We start from the raw sequence: 20,022 nt of genomic DNA on the forward strand, positions 1-20,022 counted from the left end.
TGTATATTCTTAACTATCAAAAGATTTTCGTCTTTATGTACGTATTTATATTGAATTAAGCCTTCATTTTTAATTTCATTAATTTTATTATAGATATTTTTCGTATTATCTTGTAAAATATTGAGACTATAATGTTCCCATTGACTTGATAAATCTCCAAACATAAGTCTGTGGTACGGTACGCCTGCTCTAGCCCTGCCTCTTTTTTTGTTCCCCAATTCCTCTTTCCCTCGAACCCACAGGGCACTAAGCCTAGGATGCAGAGCTCTGAATCCTTTCCATTATAAATAATTTCTCTTAACATACATAATTATCCCATATCATTCGTCCCTTAATTGCACACAATATCTAATACATCCTCTAGTCTGTTCATAATTATTTTAGCAAAAATTTTATAATCTACATTCATTATTGTTAATTGTCTGTAATTATTAATGTCTTCTCTATCACCTTTCTTATACAATAGACACATAACTCCTTCATAAAACGATTTACCCATTGTTCCTCTTTCTATTCCTTCGTTATAGTACTGAGTTAATAATTCAGACACTTCTTTACTCACAAGTTTGTAAAATTCAGAAGGGAGTCCATCCAGACCAGGTGTTTTATCAGTGCTAAGTTGATTGATTACTGATTCCACTTCCTCACTTTTAATTTCTCCAACCAAGGTTTCATAGATGACAGAATTTAATGGTTCAACCTCACTCAAAAGATTGTTAACAGCGTCACTGTTTGTAACTATGGGTGTAAACATCTCCAAACAATAGTCTCTAATAACTTGTCTTTTTCCTTCTTCTTTAAAAACTGACTTTCCATGTTTATCCTTAATTGAGACAATAAAATCATTTCGACATTTCTTTTGATTATTTAGAATCATATAATCACTGTTCCTGTGAAATTCAGTACGTCTCAACATATTAAATAAAACTTCTCTATTGACTCGATCAATGCTGTCCTTAAGAGACATCATTTGATTTTTCTCCTCTTCTTCTTTCTCCTTCTTATTTCTTAAATATATATATCTACTTACATTTTCATTATATTTTATATTCTTTGCATGATTTAATTCTCTCGCTTTAAATTTAAAAAATGTACACATACGTCGTTTAAGAAGTTCCCAAAGTTTCGAGAAAGAGGCAGTAAAAATCTTAAGATGTAATATTTTCTTAATTTCAGATTTAACTTTGGATAAAAGCAACCCGTCTGCTAACAAAGATGTATTCAGTTTTCAATAGTTCAAAAATTCGTGGGAGCAACACGATACTGTTGCCATAACCACCATGTGATCAGAAAAGTCTGTTAAGAATGTGTCATATTTAAGACTTTGAATATTAGACGATATGTAAAATCTATCAATCCTTGTTTTGGTTAATGAGTTGAACCTAGTGTAAATGTATGGTATGGGGATGCAAGACTCTGTACAGATCACTAAGTGCTGCTTCCTTACAAATTTGAACCAACATTTTACTTTCTCGCAATTCTCTGAACTCAACATTAGATATCCTGTCAGTCGCTTCAGTAACAATATTAAAATCTCCACATAGAATAATATTAAAACCAAATCTCTAGCAAATACTTTTACTTTTTTTCAGTAATTGCATCTTTTTCGCTCTATCGGGTGCATTATATACATTAATAATACGTAACTTTTGCCCGTAATAACAGCAATCAACAAGGAGGAGTCGTCCCGGTATTATGTCGTTTCTTTTGATTATATTCACCGTATCCTTTTTGAAGAAAATACCCACTCCGTCAGAGCTGTCTTCCCTTATTGATATTATTGAATGGCCAGGGTTCCACACTTTATTTAATTCATTTATATCCGCATGTGTTTTTAATCTCATCTCTTGAAGGCACAAAATATCATAATCTAGCCTTTTTAAGAAATCAACCTTCTTTTTCCTGCTCTTTTCTGATTGAAGACCTCTAACGTTAAATGTTATTATTTTAAAGGTATCCATAGACTTGCTAAGGGAAAGTCCATTTCAGGATCATTACCTTATGGAGGAGAAGTACAGCACGGAGGTCTATTGTCCTTCCGCTTATCTCTTCCACAGCTAGAGGCAGAAACACTCCTTTTCCTGCCTCCTCTCATGTTCTCGTTGATGAGGTCATCAAGGGCCGGGTGACTTCCACCGAAGAAGGTCTTCCTTTTTTCTTCCGTTTCCTCAGGCAGCGCAGCAATTGCCAGAGAGGCCGCCTCTGTGAGAGGGAAGGATCCAAGGTCCTCACTATCTCCATTGCTATCCGATGTACTCTCGCTGTCAAGTTCCTCGTCATCGCTATCACTCTTATTCTCAACATCAGATGTTTCTATAACCAGGTTACTATCTAGCTCTTCATCACTTTCGTCTCTTTTTTCACTTGATTACGACAGGGGAAGTGGCAACTCATCTTGAGTATTTTGATATTCCATTTGTGGGTTGTCTGATCCAGACGAAACCGAAAGTGACTTTGAGGCCGGTATCCGGGGAGAAGGAGAAGGGGGGGGGGTAGTTTCCCTCTCTTGGACAATCACGGGGGAATCCATTGCTTGGGAAGATTCCTCCAAAGAAGGAAAATCCAAAGTGTCTGAGGGTCGAGGTTGTTGGGAGGATTTCAGTATGTTAACAAAGGACTTGGGGCATTTAAAGAACGTGTGCCCTTTCACACCACAGAGGAAGCATTCACTTTCGTTATGGCAGTCCTTAGCCTTATGGCCCAAATCACCACATTTCCAGCATTTAATTGTCGGGCATTCTCTCGCCTGGTGATCTAGATCTTGGCAAATTTGGCCAGGATAGATAATCCTGCCGTTATAGGGTCCCACGAGATGGAGTTAGGGATGGGGACGATGTGTCCAGCTTCATCTCTCTGCTTCCGAACTTTATATTTCCGCACTCCATACCAGAGGCCGAATTTGTCAACTGGCTTGACAGGGGGTTGGAGGATTTCGTAGTACCTTTTCAGATACAGCTTGTAATATAAGTTTGCACTGATTGCCGATCATGCTTCAACTGAGTCATCCTCGGTCAGAAGGAATGGTACTCCACAGTGATGTAGTTCAAATCATTTTAATAAGGAGGTTGCAGATGACATCAACAGGATGAACAGCGTTGGTAGGGATGCGATTGCATTACAGCATTCACATGCAGGTAAAGGGAGTGTGAGTGTGTATATGTGTGTGGTCATCTGTAAACAGAAGGAATAAATATTTGTATTAACCACTATGGATAGCAGTGTACCCCTTATACAGTACTGTAGGTTTCCAGTGTAATGTTATACAATCTGCCATAACCACATGGCCACTAGATGGCACCCTAAGACCATAAATGAATTTCAGGCTCGTATATGTATTGGCAAACAGGACCTCTACAAATTACAACGAGTCGGATAACAAACATAGTAAATAGTTACATCCACCTACAACTACAATGCTTGACAGTAAGTCGTTTATGAGATGAAATATGGGCTGAACACAAGGCTGCCTGTAGTAGGCCAAAAAAACGCATCTTAGCGATAGCAACGGGACGTAGCAAATTACACAGATAAAGTCAAACAAGCATCACTCTCATCTTACAATACTCACATGGTAAGCACGCACACGGGGTTAACTCACACAGGAATGCAAGTAAATACGTTACTCCTCCGACACACCTCTCATCTGTGCAGAACTGCACTGAACACGTTCCCAACCGGAAGTACAGATACCGATATGCATCATGGGTAACGTAGTCTAAACAGTTACAGTGAACAAGCGGACTTTTAACACAGCTCCATATCTTGATCTGGGATTCTTCCAGTCCAGAAGAGTAGAGTCACTACTTCTACCTGGACAGAAGACTCCACCTGTCAGTCTTTCCATTTCGGGTGCGATGCGTTGGAGAGTGATATCTCGAGGAAGCGACGTAAAGGCGCTTCTTGGGAAAAGCACAGCTCAAAGTCCCGCTTATTAGGCAGAGCGACGAATGACTAAATGTCTTGTACATTCACCCATGTTGTTTGTAGAAGTAACTCTTCAGCAACATAATCACGGGTCGGGGGATCCCCGTTTCCGATGTATTTAAGTCTCACCCATAAATTGCTGAAGTTAGATGCAAACGGTAGTGGTAAATACGGGGGCATGATTACATAACTCCAGTCTTTCCATGTCCACTCATTTTGACAGGTTTTTCTCTTTGTAGTATCAGCACTCAAAGGAAATGAAAAAGGTCCTTTTCAGGACCACCCATCTCTTCAATAGAGTTGATTCTACCGTGTGTGTGTGTGTGTGTGTGTGTGTGTGTGTGTGTACTTGGCCAAATACAGTAAAAAATGTTCAAAAAATAAAGCAGAATAATTCAGTTTGTGTCATAAAAGTGAAGATGTTTTTCTTTATCTTCAAAAACTGACTCAGTACTGGTTTCATTGCACTCCTTATACCAGTGCAGTATTTAAAGATGTCACTAGATGGTGCACACCACTCAGGAGGAACCTCAAACTTGTCAGACAATGCTGAGATGAAAAGAGACTTTTTTGGCTCCAGTGTCTGATATTAAGGTGTTTTACCATGAAAATAAATATGGAAGATTACATTTTATACTTTACTATCAAAAATGTGTCAAAACGATATATTTCAACATTTCTACAAAAACTGTCAGGCCCATGATGATTTCCACACAATACCTTTGGACTGCAGCTTCAGTCTCGGTCCTTTTTATCTCCAGCTTTGCTGTCTGGTCTGAAATAAGCAGAAAAGAAACATTTTATTTCCCCAAACCATCAACTTCTCTGAAGACCGCTTTAGCTTTTGTGTAATAAAAATATTAAATTTTACAAGAACACATAACTATAAGTGTTTTTCATTTCTGTCATTCTGAATATTTATGAAGCGACACTGATATCTCTGTAACTCAACAGTGGATCATATGAAGGTTTCCTGATGCTGTTACTTCTCTCACTACCTGACCTTGATTCTTTTGTTTTAACCTCCTGGGCCCGTATCCCTAAAGATTCTGAGAATCCTCTCAGAGAGCTCCTAACTTAACCTAAAAATTCCTTGCCAGGAGTTTTAGCTTAGAAGTGATTCCAGAACATTTTCAGTGAACTCTGAACAAGGAATGGATGGAAAATCCTATCTTAGTGAGGAGGTGTGGTTGACCCCGTTGCTAGGTATGAGTCATCATTTCAAAAGCCGTGATTGGTTGATCCTACAAGTTTGATGGAAATGAGCTTTTGGTGAGAATGAGCAAAGGATCTACCCTCAAATCAATAAACATAATTATACACTCTAATCTTATGCTGACTGTAATTGTAAATATTTCACATTCAAGAAAATATCTGGAAAATGAATAGTAAGCTGTAGGGATTATAGCCTAACATTAGAATCTAAAATATGTGAAAACTTAAACTCATTACACCCTGTTCAAATAATGATTCGTGTCTTATTTGCTCATATCAATATCCTAGCTGGCATATTTTGTACTTTCACTCCCATATGGACCCCATTGAAAACAACATGGCCTATCTCAAGGGGCTGTCCCTAATGAAGTAGAAATCACAACGTTACAAGTCCAGTGTGGTCTTAACGAGGGTAACACGGCTCAGCTTTTATCAATGTCTGTAATTGCTGGCTGGTCTATTTGTAAAGGCTTGTTAACAAATATCCTACAAACACAGAAAATGGAGAAAAAAAGGACTCGCAAGCCGAACTGCACTGAGGAGCAAGGTTTGTTGCTGGCCCAGTTGGTGAACGAACATAAAGATATCTCTCCTGCCTCTTCTGTTGGCCATTTTGTGCAGCTGCTTAGGGGAACTCCTAAGCCACTAAAAGTCCTCTTCCCTGCTCTTAGCAGATCTCGCCTTAGGAGCCCTTTTAAGCGCTAGGAATCTTGAGGAATAGCTTTTATATTAACTGGGATTATCGTGTCACTTTTAGGGGAAATTCTAAGAAAACGTCATGACTCTGAGAATTTTCTTAGAATTTGGCCGCTAGGAGCCACTTTTTGCACAAAGATTCTTTAGGGATACGGGCCCTGATTTCCACTTTCTGTTCAGCCAGTGAGACTGCCATCTCTCTGAGCACAGCATGGATGTCCTGTTGACAGGGTTGTTGGTTTGAAATCTGCTTGTGAAGAATTTCATTATCTGCCTTCATCTGATTTGTGGAAAAAGAACAGACCAGAAGCAACAGCGAGAAAAACACCATGATCTCGATTCTGTCAGTGAAAATTCAACAGTATCTGTGTCATCTGCAAACCTGACTGACTTTTATATTACACAGTAAAGGGGTGAGAATTACTTCTGTCTAAGAACACAAGTAATCCTCCTGAATTATTGACTAGTGTAATCTTTATGATTATATGACAGATAGGAGACCAGTACTGATTGTCAACTGACAGTAAAGCAGGACAGTCTCAGGATTTGGGGTGTAACCTCCCAAGCATGGTAAGGAGCTTTCTTTTGGCCATCTTGTAATCCCAGCAGGGTATCTGATCAGGAACAGGGCTTGTTGATGTTGATTGCCTGGATCCTGATCTTCCCATTCAGCTGACTCCTCAGGACTTCCTTATTCTCTGCAGTTATTTGGGGTTGCAGCTTTCTTAGCGGCTCTTCATGCTTTGGTACTTATAACTATATTCAATGTCTGCAATGTTGCCTTCTGGTAGTGCACTCCCCTCAGTTCTGAACACCTTTCTTCCTTTTTTTACATTCAGACTACATTTCTTCAGTCCAAATGGCATTGTGACACCATTGCTGCAGATGATATTGGATCAATATAATTATTGAATCAATGTTTCAATCATTTGTAGCACAAAACTTAATGTCCCATGTAGAGATGGTGGCTGAGATTTGCCAGTCACTTTAATGATGTGATGGGGGCAGTTCAGACCTATACAGTAGTGGTGTGTGATACTCCATATTTTGGTATCGATCCAATACCAAGTAAACACAGGCTTAATACAGATACTTTTCATTAAATAAGGTGAATGCGTCATTGAATTGCTAAATCTCAACTCATTTTCAGGAACTTAAGTGTTTTTTGTGATTTTTTTGTTTTTTATTATTAAATGGTTAAAGTCCAGGACATAATTAGGACAAAGTTTAAAATTAAATAGAAAATGCTTTATCTTGTGGTGGGGGGTGGTCTGCGATGCCGCTGCAGGTGAGATGGACTGACCTACACGGCATCTACAATCATGCCTTGCCGGCTTAAAACCTGTGCTCTGCTTGTGTTGTTGTTGTTGTTGTTGTTGCTGATGTGTACGGCTGGCAGTGGGAGAGCTGGAGCCATTGAATGTACTGTTACAGCAACTGTGTTATTAATGTAAGAATAAATGATGCTGTGAAGCATGAAAATGCCATCGGGTCTGCTGTGGTGGTATACTTATCAATTTGTGTTTTTTGTTTTTTTTCTAGAAAAATTTTAAAGTGCACGCAAACCAATCAACAAATTAAAACAAACGAGAGAAACTATAATACAAAGATCAGAAACACAAGACGGGGGGAGGGGAAGCAAAGTGTGCCTGCTCTTCGCTTACACAGGAGCGGTGAGTCCTGGCTGTTTCGTCTTAGCCGAAAGCACAGCATTGCAAACAGGAGCAGAACTTAAAGTAAAGAATCGATCTCACGATCTCAAGTATCGATCTGATGTCGACTTGGTATCGATACATTCAATATTTGGATGATCCGCCCACCACTACTACACAGAACAGCAGTGGGGACAGAGAATCTCCTTGTTTTGTCCTGCACTTGGTGGATACTTGTGCAATTGGCTTGAATTTTAAATCAACATAATGTATGAAAAAAAAGGTTTTGTTTATTTTGTTTGTTTGCTTTTTGTACACTTCTGCATCTACATTTGTCAGTTAATTACAATTAAAATGCAAAGACTGAGGAACTCCTGTATCTTTGGTTAACATTCAGATACCCAAGAACCAAACATATTCAAACATGGTAATGTCCTCATGTTGACAGATTCACAGTACTGTCATGTGTATAAAATGGATTATTCAATCACAACTAAAACTGAGAGCTATAATGATGTATATGCACAGGAATACCCACCAACTGAGCAAAGCTTAGACAGTTAGAAAGTTAGGTTTTTAAACAGCTGTGAAAGAACATATCTGGAAGTTTTTGCCTCTGAGGAAGATTTTATCTTTGATTATGGAAATCCTATAATAACTGAGAGCAAAAGTACTCAAAATGACTAAATAAGTAATGTAATCTTTATGACTTTTATAAGGTACAAGGGGAACAACAAGTGAATGTCAGTGATTCAACCATGAAGATCACTGACAAATTTGTTCATTTGTATACTCGAAGATGAACTTCTACTCTTCATGTGTAACTTGACACTTGGTTGACTACCCTCTCGCAAGAGCCACAGCTGTCTCTGATCGCTGAGGTGAGAGGGCTAGTGTTCACTGCTTTGATCTCAGAGGACGACTTGCTCTCTTACCCTTCGTGTCGTCAAGGCACACTAAGAAATCTTATAATTGCAGCAATAGACTACTTGCACTAGGGCGTGTGACGTATTTCCGTTTCCAAATACTACTGTTTGAGCATTACCGGTATGTTTGTTTATCTATCGGTAGCTATGCTAATGTCACTTCAGAATGAGTATAAAAAGGAAAGTACTTAATACAGAACATTTTCAAAAACAGGAGAAGAAATACTCCAAGCATTGCTGTGTCCCACTTTGTTCGGCTTCAGCCAAATTTAACGGCATACTAAGTTTTCATGCCTTTCCGACCCATTCCGACTTGAGAAGACAATGGCTGGTAAACATACGCCGGGATCATTTCACGATTACCTCTCACACCAGGGTCTGCAGCAGACACTTTGCCAGTGATCAACTCATAGAGCCAACAACCCTTGATGGTCGAAGGCGGCTTATTAAAGGTGCTGTACCAACACTTTTTGAGTGGAATGGCTATAAAGTTGAACCACCGCGGCGTAGTGTTTGGGAGAGAACGGAGCGACGCCCTGAACTATTTCCTCCTGATGATCAAGAAGAGCACAGTCTTACAATAGATCATGACTACTGCTCAGTCCCTGAGCCGTCTGCATTGGACATATCTGCATCAGCTGCAGAAGACCTGTCCAAAGACGTGGAGACTCTGAGGAAGGAAATACAGGAGTTACGTGTCCAGCGAGAATTTGGGTTACAGCGTTTTGCTGGCGCTGACACTGACATCCGATTCTATACCAGGTACACCTAAGCTCTATTCAAGCTAACTGTTTAAAATATACCAAGGTCACCATCAGTTAAATTTCGAAAGTGTTTCCAGTCTTAATGAAAACAAAACAGATATTTACTTTTTCTCTGCTGATTGTATGTTTCATGTAGATGCTTTAGTATTTAAAAGATATCCTAATGCTACAGGTAAAATACAACACCAAATAGAGTCTTAATCAGACTATGTTATATAGCATACCATTAGCATATTTGTCACAGTTTACATTATTTTTACGTCAGTGTGTAATGTTAACTAATGTTTGACATGATGTATGTCTCTCTCATGAATAGATTTCCAAGCTATGATCATTTGATGGCATTTTGGTTTTTGATTGAGCCTTGCATCTATAAAATGATCCGGGTTTCAAGAGCCAAGTCAGCTGCCAATAGGAACGAAGAAGTGTTGACACCTGCACGCACATCAATGGTAGGTTATGGGTTTGTTGGTATTTAGAACTAGAGGTGTAATGTTATTGTATTTATGTACAATAACATTACATAATATACAATAGCATACTAGACTCAGTATCCTTTACATACATACACCTGTGTACTACAGCACCTCATTGTTTACCCCATGGTACAGTATGGTATGCATAACCATTACAAAACATTTAGCCAAGAAAAGCATAATTTTTTTCCAATGCTAGGCATGGATTTTTAAATACTTACCATGTAAATAAGTTCTACAGAAATTCAATGTTTTAATGTGTGTTTTTAAAAAAATGAAATTGATGCCATTGCTTAAATAACAGTTTATTGATTTCACATAAAAGTAACATGTAACAACAAGTAACAACAAAATAATTCATGAAATACTTTGCAAATAAAACATCAGTTATTTTGTTCCAGCCAGCCTGAAGGATCTGTTTTCCTTTTTGCTATGTTTTCACTGTTCATTTTTCCAAACACAGGTATCTTGACATATATATGTAAAAAAAGAAGTAGTCAGCCTTTTCTCTGATTGCATTGTGCACATCTGTATCCATGTATATTCTTTGCACTAGGTAGTCCTCTTGTGCCCACACAACAAAGTCACACCACTGCATCCCACTGATGAGCAGTTGTCCTTGCACTTGCCAGTAATATGCGTGGCTCTTTTTTAGTTTAGGGGTACCACATTCCATTTGAACATATTTGCAGTCAATAAAGTTTTATACATTGGGACATTTGAATTCAACAAGGCCAAACTGGGGGTATTCATTGGGGTCAAAAACAACACCATCAGGAGATGCAGCAAGCCAGGGGGCAATGGGGTGAATGACCAGACCACAGGGTGAGTAGTTAACATTCATTAGCCTACTATACTCTGCTGCTATTGCAGGCTCCATCTCAGTTCCTCTCCTCATGTCTGCTGTCTGCCTTGTTCCCTTCAATATACGCTCTGCTAGTGACTCTGCCGAGCTCTGGCCTCTGACGTGACACACCTCCCGAAACCTAGAGGCAGTCACTCTGGGCCTGCGGAGCTGATGCCACTCAGACGAAGAGCTTTGTTCACGTGTAGCTTCCTCTATTTTGTGAGCCATTTCCAGAGTTACAGACAAGCTTTTCAGATGCAGAAGCTCTTCTTCTGAACACACAAACACACAATCTGATGGCAAGATGTCATACCCCTCCAGAGGCAAGTGCGGTGTTGGTGGTGTACCGGGTTGTCAAAACCGGCTGCTGATATGACAGAGCACTGCCCTCCTGCACCAGCCCAAAAGCACTTTCCACAAGGGGCTTGTCAGGTCTCATGTTCATTGTGGTCACAAGTGGTCTGTCCTCAATATTAAATTTTGCATATGCCTTCGTTATTCTGAACAAGCAAGGATCTGGTAACGGACCCACCATGCCTCTGTAGAAGCCACTCCTAAAGAAAACAGTGGTGCATAAGTTAGAGACTGGGATGTATATGTACATGACTGAGTTAGCCGTCTTCAGAAAGTGTAATGTTGTATGTAAATTAATACCTATTCTGACACATGTATGTATGAACAAATAGCAACATGCATTTGTAACACAGGAAACCAAATTTTAAAATCTAATTACCGTACTCCAGTCTGGGCCATCCTATTTGGTACCGGCTTAGTGAAGATCATGGAGTTGATGGATCCTGGCTTCACACCCTAACAGAAGACACATTTACTATGGATGGTGTTGCTGTTCATATGTAAACATGGACTAATTCAAAAACTTTAACCTCATTTAAATTACCACTGTCCGTGGCTTGTGCCATTGCTGTTCAGATTCCGTGCAGCTATGCACAGGGGGGACAACCGGCACTCTGAGTTGTGAGTAGTGTGCTGTTTGGAAGAGCAGTGCCACTGTGTGATTGCACATAACAGCGCCTGCCACACAGGAGCACTGGCTATGTGTCAGTACCACCGGCGATGAATCCAGAAGCGTAATCTACGAAGAAAGAACGAAAATTAAAAATGTAACATCATCTTCATGGAAGAGCCGAACAGGAACATAGTTCAGTGTTATGGTTACTGACCCCTACAGGCTTACCCTCCTGAATGCTTAGTGTTTCCTTCTCTCCCTATTAAAACAACTTAACCATTCTTGATAACTGTAATAACTTAGATTGTGTATATTTGCAGTATTAACTTGGTGTCAAATGTTTCTGATCACCCAAACACACGCTGATTTAACTATCTGACTAGTCAAATTAGGAGTGATAAAGCAGGGAGACAAGGAAAACATTCAAGTTGATGGGCCTTTAGGAATGCACTTAACTAATGCTTAAATGAACTGAACCCCACTGAACGGGGATTAACAACTTTACACAGCTTCCTGCCTACACTTAGTCTGTGTGGTGCCTCACTCTTCCTCATTGACCTGTAGCACAGGGCTCTCACACCGACCTCCCCTGACAACCTGTCTTTATTGGACACTGAATAAAGATACAAGTACCATTAGCATTATTTCTGTACTACTCATGTCAGCACGTCTTAAACATATATACTTTACACTTAGCAAGAGTAGCATTGGGTAGTTAACTACCTGCTTAGTTAGCCAAGTACCTAACGCTATTATAACAGTGTCTAACAACAAAAGCGACATTAGTTAAGAAAACCTCAACTATAGTTTCGGACGACATAAAACACCGATTAAGAAAACATGTAATGTAGAGAATTGACATCAAATGAAGGACATAGCGGAGTAACGTAGTGTTTGCATTTGACATTAGCTAATGTTTCTTTGTCAGTTAATTTATGTTTTCTTACCTTCGTAGTTGTGTATATATGATGCAGCACATAACTTAAATCCTTTATCTAATTTGCTGGCGGGGGTAGTCGTCACTCTGCAAATCTGATGAACATCAGTGATGTTCAATTTTAGGAGCTCTTGTAGGCAGCGAGTGTAGAACGCCGCCATGGTTTAACCACACCGGAAGCACTGGGGCAGGACTACATAGAACGCGGAAGTGATTGTGCATGTAGTCCATTCAAGAGCCTGCTGAAGATTCTTGTTTGCTGAATACATCCCAGCAATCATGTGATAGCTTTAGTTATTAATAGGAGCTGACTTCTGATGCATTACTAGGAGCAGCATACCAAGTTAGCACAGAGTGTCCACTCTGCAGCTGGACTGAATTTCTACAATTCCTATTCTGGGTCTGATCCATGAAATCTTGCTGGAAAAGACAGACTGATAGCTGAAATGTATACCTTATGCTGAGTACAGCATAGGGTATACAGGTACTGATCCAATAGGTGCTCTCTACTATGATTTGATTCAAACCCTTGGCAAAAGTGGAAAGGAAAAACTTTTAAAAGTCAGAAACCTCTGGCAGATCCAGGTTCCCGGAAGGGGCAGCTGCAGCTGGAGTTGTTGCTTTTTAAAAGTACTGGGAACGAAGCTTAAAGCTGAATTTGAGAGAAGAGATGGGCAGTAACACGTTACAAGTAACGTGTTACTGTAATCCGATTACTTTTTTCAAGTAACGAGTAAAGTAAGGGATTACTATTGCAAAAAAGGTAATTAGATTACCGTTACTTTCCCGTAAGCACGCTGCGTTACTCCGTTACTAAAACTGTGAATTTTTTTGTGAGTGTCTCATGACAATGACATAAGCGAGTGCGACGTTCGTGGCAACTGCTGTGTGCAGATCAAAAATGAGTGCGGGAGAGAGTATGAGCATGCAGCATTTAAAGCGTGGAAGTACTGACCTTACTTTGAGTTTGATTCCGTAAAAAGTGACAAAAACAGTGTCCGCTGTTCACTGCGTGGGAAGAAAACTTCTTTTTACAGCGAAAAACCCCGTAACTTCCAAGCAAGCACCGAGTACGCTACCATGGAATGGGAAATTCACAGACAAACTTGCGGATTCTTCCAATGACCGCTGCGGCACACCTGCACCAGGGACAAACCTCCGCCTAACCCACTCCTGCTATACAGGTGAAAATAGAGCAACAGGACCGCTAGTCTTTGATTTTATTTATTTTCTGCTGTGTTTTACTTGCATCTATTTGAAAGAGTGGGTGTAAACACAAAAAAACTATTTTATTTTATGTGCAGGAATGTGCAGAAAATAGGTTTAAATGTTAAACAAATTTCTTCCAGTCAGAGTATGTTGAATATAATTTAATTTTTGCTTTATACATAAAGTTAAAAGATTAAAATTAATAAAAGAAATTTTAAAAAGAGACTTTTTTATTTGATTTTATATGATGGATTAGGCAGAAAGTAGAAAGTAGAATTGGGCTGATCTATCGCTTTATCACCTATTACTTACGGCTTGTAAATTGTACATTTTATATATATATATATATACACATCTTCTTCCATATGTTAATACTGTCCATATGTATATAGCGCTGCAGAACTGTACCCCCACCCCCAGCATGTTTACACTGAGTAGGAGATGCTCTGTATCTCATTGTACAACTGTATAGTGACAATAAAGGCATTCTATTCTATTCTATTCTATTCTATTCAGGTTGTAAATCATGTTTTTAAAAAGTAACTAACTAAGTAACTAATTACTTTTGAAAATAAGTAATCAGTAAAGTAACGGGATTACTTTTTGGGGAAGTAATCAGTAATTAGTTACTGATGGCAATGGCAGACCAAAGTGTTTTTGTGTCTTCAAGAAACAAAAAAAAGCAATTAAGCTAGCAAAGCTAAAGCAGCATCTCATCACAAAGCACCAAGAGTTTTATCAGCGTTAGGATTATAAGGGGGTCTTTGGAAAAATATTACACTCTGTAAAGGAAAAGTTTAAGTTTATTGGAACTTTAGTCCTGCTACCAATCACAAACACACTCACTTCCTCTTACAAAGCTCAATAAAACAGGATACTTGTAAAAATGAACCCTGAGGGTTTTAAGCCCTGAGAATTTCAGGACGATATATCCTGTATTGCATCTGTAACATTGCATCTGTAAAATGCTATAAAATAGTAAAAACTAAGGTGATGTTCTCTAATTCATATGTAAATAATGTTATTCATGAAATATTTCAAGTGCTTTTTTTCACTGTTGACTGTGTCCCTTTGTATAACACTGAGCAACAGCTCGGCCAATGACAGGCGAGGAACAGCACAGCCTTATTTGCATACAGCGGAAATAAAAGAGCTACTCTTAGCTGAAGAGCACATTTTCTGCTGTGGGGGAAGTGAAGGAAGAAAATGCCTGAACCCGCCAAGTCCGCGCCCAAGAAGGGCTCCAAGAAAGCCGTGACCAAGACCGCCGGCAAGGGTGGCAAGAAGAAGCGAAAGACCAGGAAGGAGAGCTACGCCATCTACGTGTACAAGGTGCTGAAGCAGGTCCACCCCGACACCGGGATCTCCTCCAAAGCCATGAGCATCATGAACTCGTTTGTCAACGACATTTTCGAGCGCATCGCTGCTGAAGCCTCCCGCCTGGCCCACTACAACAAACGCTCCACCATCACCTCCAGGGAAATCCAGACCGCAGTGCGCCTGCTTCTCCCCGGTGAGCTGGCCAAGCACGCCGTGTCTGAGGGCACCAAGGCCGTCACCAAGTACACCAGCTCCAAGTAAACTGCAGCTTTACTTAATCCCAAACAACGGCTCTTTTCAGAGCCACACATCTCTTCTAAAGGGTACATGTCCTGACTTTATTTAAATTGTAGCTGTTGAAATGGCGAAAAATAAACTACAATCTTGTTACCGTTCCATGCTTTAAAGAAAAAAATCACGGACTTGATGATGCACAACATGACCAGAGCGGTCCTAATGCCAACACGATATCATTTATTAATTTTTTTTTTTTTTTTTTTTTTTTTTTGGTCACTTGTCTGCGAAAAGCATTGAATAAACACGTGTGGGTTTCTCAGAAATAAAATGACATGTGGACAAGCGCTTATAGAGCTCATCCTGGTGAGGCAAATGTTTGGCTTCACGTCACAATTCTAATGGTTAAAATCTGCTGGACAGGATTACAAATACAATAAAGAAACGGGATTTGTTTTTGTACTTTTAGCCTTTAGTTTCATATTTCAAATTACAGTGACATACTCCGTGTGTGTGTGACCTATACATGTGTTAATCGTTTTGATGTTCATAAATTTTAAATTAGCTTGAACAGTTATGCTAGACTCTGGGTAAAACGTTAAGACGGTGTATGGTTTTGTTACTAATGCCAACACTTGGGTTTAGTTTCAATTTATTAGGTATGTGAAATAAAAATGTGAACTCGACTCAGACATTGTGGGTGTGATTTGGTGTGAACCTCTTCTTCGGTTAGACTTAATTTGTCATTAACAAACGACAACGTTTCCACATTTAGAGAATAGAAGAGTGGGCGGAGCCACTGAGCTTCCAGTCGTCCATGGAACCTCGCACAGTCTGTTTTCTTTTACGTCCGCCGAGCACACATAATTACACGGCTCCTTCGGATTGAACTTCATTCGACTTTTCTCGTTCAAAGAAGAAACTGTAAACATGAGTGGAAGAGGCAAAGGTGGCAAAGGACTCGGAAAAGGAGGCGCCAAGCGTCACCGTAAAGTTCTCCGTGATAACATCCAGGGCATTACCAAACCCGCCATCCGTCGTCTGGCTCGCCGTGGCGGAGTGAAGCGTATCTCTGGTCTGATCTACGAGGAGACCCGTGGTGTGCTGAAGGTGTTCCTGGAGAACGTCATCCGCGACGCCGTCACCTACACTGAGCACGCCAAGAGGAAGACCGTGACCGCCATGGATGTGGTGTACGCTCTGAAGAGGCAGGGCCGCACTCTGTACGGCTTCGGCGGTTAAACTCATGCTCCTTCATCCATCAAACGGCTCTTTTAAGAGCCACACACCTCACTTTAAGAGCGTTGTTCTCCGTGTTGTGTGTGGGGTGGTGGTGTTGTTTTTTTTGGTCATCTTTTGGCGGAAAGTTCTGAAAACCGTACTAAAAGTTACTGACGTTCCCAACATGACTGTCTTTTGACATAAGATTAAGGTGTTTGTAACTCATGCTTTTCTTTACAAAATTACAATAACTAACATAGCAGCAAACTGAACTTCAGAGGTTATAGACCGATTCAATACCACTGTTTATTAATACTCACAGCCTAGAGCAGGAGTGTGAATATTCATACACCAAACAAAAGAAAACCAATAGAGTTCACTGATTTATCACTTTATTTGTAAATGTCTTCCTGCCAGAAATCCGCTTAAAGCAAAAGTGCTTATTTAGTAGGGTTTTTTTTTTTTTTGTTTTGTTTTTGTTTTTAAGATAACCTACCCACCTTTCATCTAGTAGCGGGTGGACATGAGTGGAAGAGGCCCTATGATTTTGAAACCTGAACCTAATGTGTGCCTGAAATATTATTTTCTCCAATAATATCAATGTAACAATTTTGATGTGTGATCTTCATTTCTGAAAGGCTTACTCAGTCTTACAATCCTGACATTACCAGGTTAATGTATCAAAGGCAACTGTAAATGATCTGTGATGAAACAACACACATTGCAAACAAGTTTTGCCAGGTTGTCTACGTTTATTTGACATGCTTCCAGGTAAAAAAAAAAAAAAAAAAAAAAAAAAAAGCTCCCTTGACAAAGACCACATTTACAGATCAGAATTACAGAAAATACACCATACACAAAGTGTGTTTGCATATAGCACACAGCTGTGGCTCGCTGTCGGTCTAAATGAATCTCAGACCTAAATGAGAGTTTGTAGTGATTTATAATTATTATAAGTCTGAACCTCTTTAATCTGCTCAGCTGTCTTGTTTTTAAGTTTTAGTGCAAGTACTTTAAGGAACAAACAATGAGACAATGTTTATGCTCTTACTACACAGATTTCTGTTTTTACAGCAAGTTTATAAAGAAAAGTCTGGGTAATAACTTTACAATTTAAGTCAGATTTGTATTCATGCAGTGAAACAGCTAAATGTGTTGCACACCCTGATAGACAAACAGGGCTGGCCCACTTCAGTTCTAGTGTGAACATGAGTTTGACACCTATGGATTAAAGATTTAGTTTCATTACTTTAAGCAAGTGTACTCTCAGAGGTTGAGAGTGGATCTTAAAAGATCCGTTAGTTGGTTGAGGACAGTTGCGGGATTTTCTTTAGCTTTCTCAGTCTTCTTGGCCTGGATGTTGGGCAGCACACCACCCTGAGCGATCGTCACTCGGCCCAGCGGCTTGTTCAGCTCTTCGTCGTTGCAGACGGCCAGCTGCAGGTGGTGGGGGAGGATCCTGGCAAGGGCCTAGATTTGGTTTTGGCGTTGGTGGGGACGGATGATTCAACCACCGAACCCTGCCCTATTTCTTTTTCTTTCCTTTTTGTCTTTGCTTCCTGATAAAAGAGGAGAAATATACTTGCTTACATGTGCTATTCTACATGCTTTTAAACCATTTAAAATTACAATTCATAGTTTTATATGTGAATAATATAATGTTAAATTACTATTAATCTCATTTGAGTCATTGTTGACCTTAGCCATGTTTTTAGTCTTGTGAGAGCACTGAAGCTTCTTTCAGCCTCAGCCGAGGATACTGGGATGACTAAAAGCAGCCTGACAATTGTCATGATAATAAATACTAGTTAATCTATAGCACCAAATCATCAGTCAGTCACCTGTGACCTCGCCTCTTCACCTCTGTCGGAGCTACAACATGGCAGAGCTGCCTCTGTCACCTGACAAATAGGACATACATGACAATAAGAATAAAATGTGGAGCTGCTTCAGTGTTTCTGTCAATTTGTGCAGATCTTGACTCATCAGTAATGTTTGTAGGGTGAGTGCATTTCTAAAACAATTTGTGCAAACTGCACTACAAGGTGGAATATTTGCAAAATCATGACCACCTCATGATATTTTGTCTCAAAAATTAAGACAAAAGACAGTACCATGAGGATGGAATTATTGTGTCACCAACATTTTAACTAGGGATGCACCGATCCCGATACTGGTATCGGGTATCGGTGCCGATACTGTAAAATGTGTGCGTACTCGTACTCGTAAAAGTTAACCGATACCATGAACCGATACTAATGTAGCCCGGATGGGAATTTGGTAGTAGATACTCATAATTCCCATGGACTTAAACGCCACATAAGGTGTTCACAGTTCACAGAAGAGAACGGCATGGAGAGATGCACGAGGTTAGCTGAACCAAAGTGAGAGACTCGGCTAGTTTTACTGAGGTTAACTAGCACAAAAGACTGTGTGACTAGAAAGCTAACCGTGTGAGAGCTTCGCAACAGAGAGTGGGTGAAGTGACTTTTTGTTTCAACGGTCGCACCACCGTGGAAAACTGTGTTTCCAGCCATGACCGCCGAGGCTAAAGGCTAGCCCGGACTGCTTGGCTGCGCCACGGAGGCAGCTGCTATGGACTGTCGGAGAGCTGGACAGTGACTGGCTAACGCGCTGTAGCAGAGACAGCATCGGGTCCGCAGGGAGTGGATTTAGTGTGGGACTGGTGAACGGCGACCTACCGAGCAACGGAACTGTAAGTCAGACTTTTGTGCTCTTACTGGGGAGAAGAGGATTTTTCTCCATCGTCTGGCGTGAGCAGCAAACAGGCCTGCAACAAGTGTGAATGTGAGTGTGTGTGGGGCCCATGTGTGAATATTGTATGTTTAGTGGATTTATATAACGTGTTTTGGAGTGTATATTAGTGAGTCACTTACCAAAAGGTGATAACATAAGTTGGGTTGTTTAATATAATTTGAAAGGGAATTATTTCATTTATACAGTGTATTTCATTTGGTTAAGGAATTGGAATATCATTTGAGTTTAAAAAAGGGATGTGTTGTACAGTATCTGTCTCTGCCCTTACGTTCAGTAAACGTTTCGTTTGTGTTAAAGAGTTGTCTGGGGTCGTTTCTTTACTACTGGTTAAGTTTAACTTGTGTGTGGCAGAAGTATCGGTTTTTGTACTCGGTATCGGCAAGTACTCAGATCCAAGTATCGGTATCGGATCGGTTTGAAAAAATTGGTATCGTTGCATCCCTAATTTTAACGTTAGACATATAATTTTAACAGCCTCTGTAAACTAATATCCTGGCTTGCTCGAGGCTGCCGTTTTCTCTGACAGTTTCAATCAAAATTAGAAATGTTACTCTGAGACTGAGATAACTAATAGTGCTGCCAGTTGTGCAGTTAGTTTCCAAAACATATTTTCATGGTTACATACAATTTTAGAGTAGGTTTTGAAAAAATACTTTCTTATATCCAGGTTCTTCCTTTCTGCTGCCATCCTCCTCTCCTCCTCGCAGGTCCTTGCAGTGCAGGCTTAGTGCTGCTAAAACTAAACAGAGCTCCCTGAAAGGCACAGCCAATCACATTGGCCATATTTGTCACATGGGGTTCTTAGTGTTAGAGGTGAGAAAGTCAATCCAACTCTTTACAGTATACACAGACCAGC

General features: G+C 40.0%; 3 protein-coding genes across 3 annotated transcripts in view; 2 read left to right on the forward strand and 1 right to left on the reverse strand.

Moving 5' to 3' along the window:
* LOC116333427 overlaps positions 1-20,022 on the reverse strand; it is a 493,334-nt gene that overhangs the window by 97,793 nt on the left and 375,519 nt on the right. The window lies entirely within an intron of this gene.
* Positions 14,799-15,416, forward strand: LOC120438197 (histone H2B 1/2). Its single transcript, XM_039608646.1, has one exon. It carries the CDS (start codon positions 14,820-14,822, stop codon positions 15,192-15,194), a length of 375 nt encoding a protein of 124 aa, XP_039464580.1. The 5' UTR covers positions 14,799-14,819; the 3' UTR covers positions 15,195-15,416.
* On the forward strand, positions 15,974-16,456 carry LOC116328218 (histone H4). Its single transcript, XM_039608651.1, has one exon. It carries the CDS (start codon positions 16,098-16,100, stop codon positions 16,407-16,409), a length of 312 nt encoding a protein of 103 aa, XP_039464585.1. The 5' UTR covers positions 15,974-16,097; the 3' UTR covers positions 16,410-16,456.

Source organism: Oreochromis aureus, linkage group 3 (assembly GCF_013358895.1).
Source record: "Oreochromis aureus strain Israel breed Guangdong linkage group 3, ZZ_aureus, whole genome shotgun sequence".
NCBI lineage: Eukaryota > Metazoa > Chordata > Actinopteri > Cichliformes > Cichlidae > Oreochromis > Oreochromis aureus.

What these genes read in the sequence shown, in the direction of transcription:
- LOC120438197 (XM_039608646.1), top strand. Translation starts at nt 14,820, where the DNA reads ATGCCTGAACCCGCCAAGTCCGCGCCCAAGAAGGGCTCCAAGAAAGCC.
- LOC116328218 (XM_039608651.1), top strand. Translation starts at nt 16,098, where the DNA reads ATGAGTGGAAGAGGCAAAGGTGGCAAAGGACTCGGAAAAGGAGGCGCC.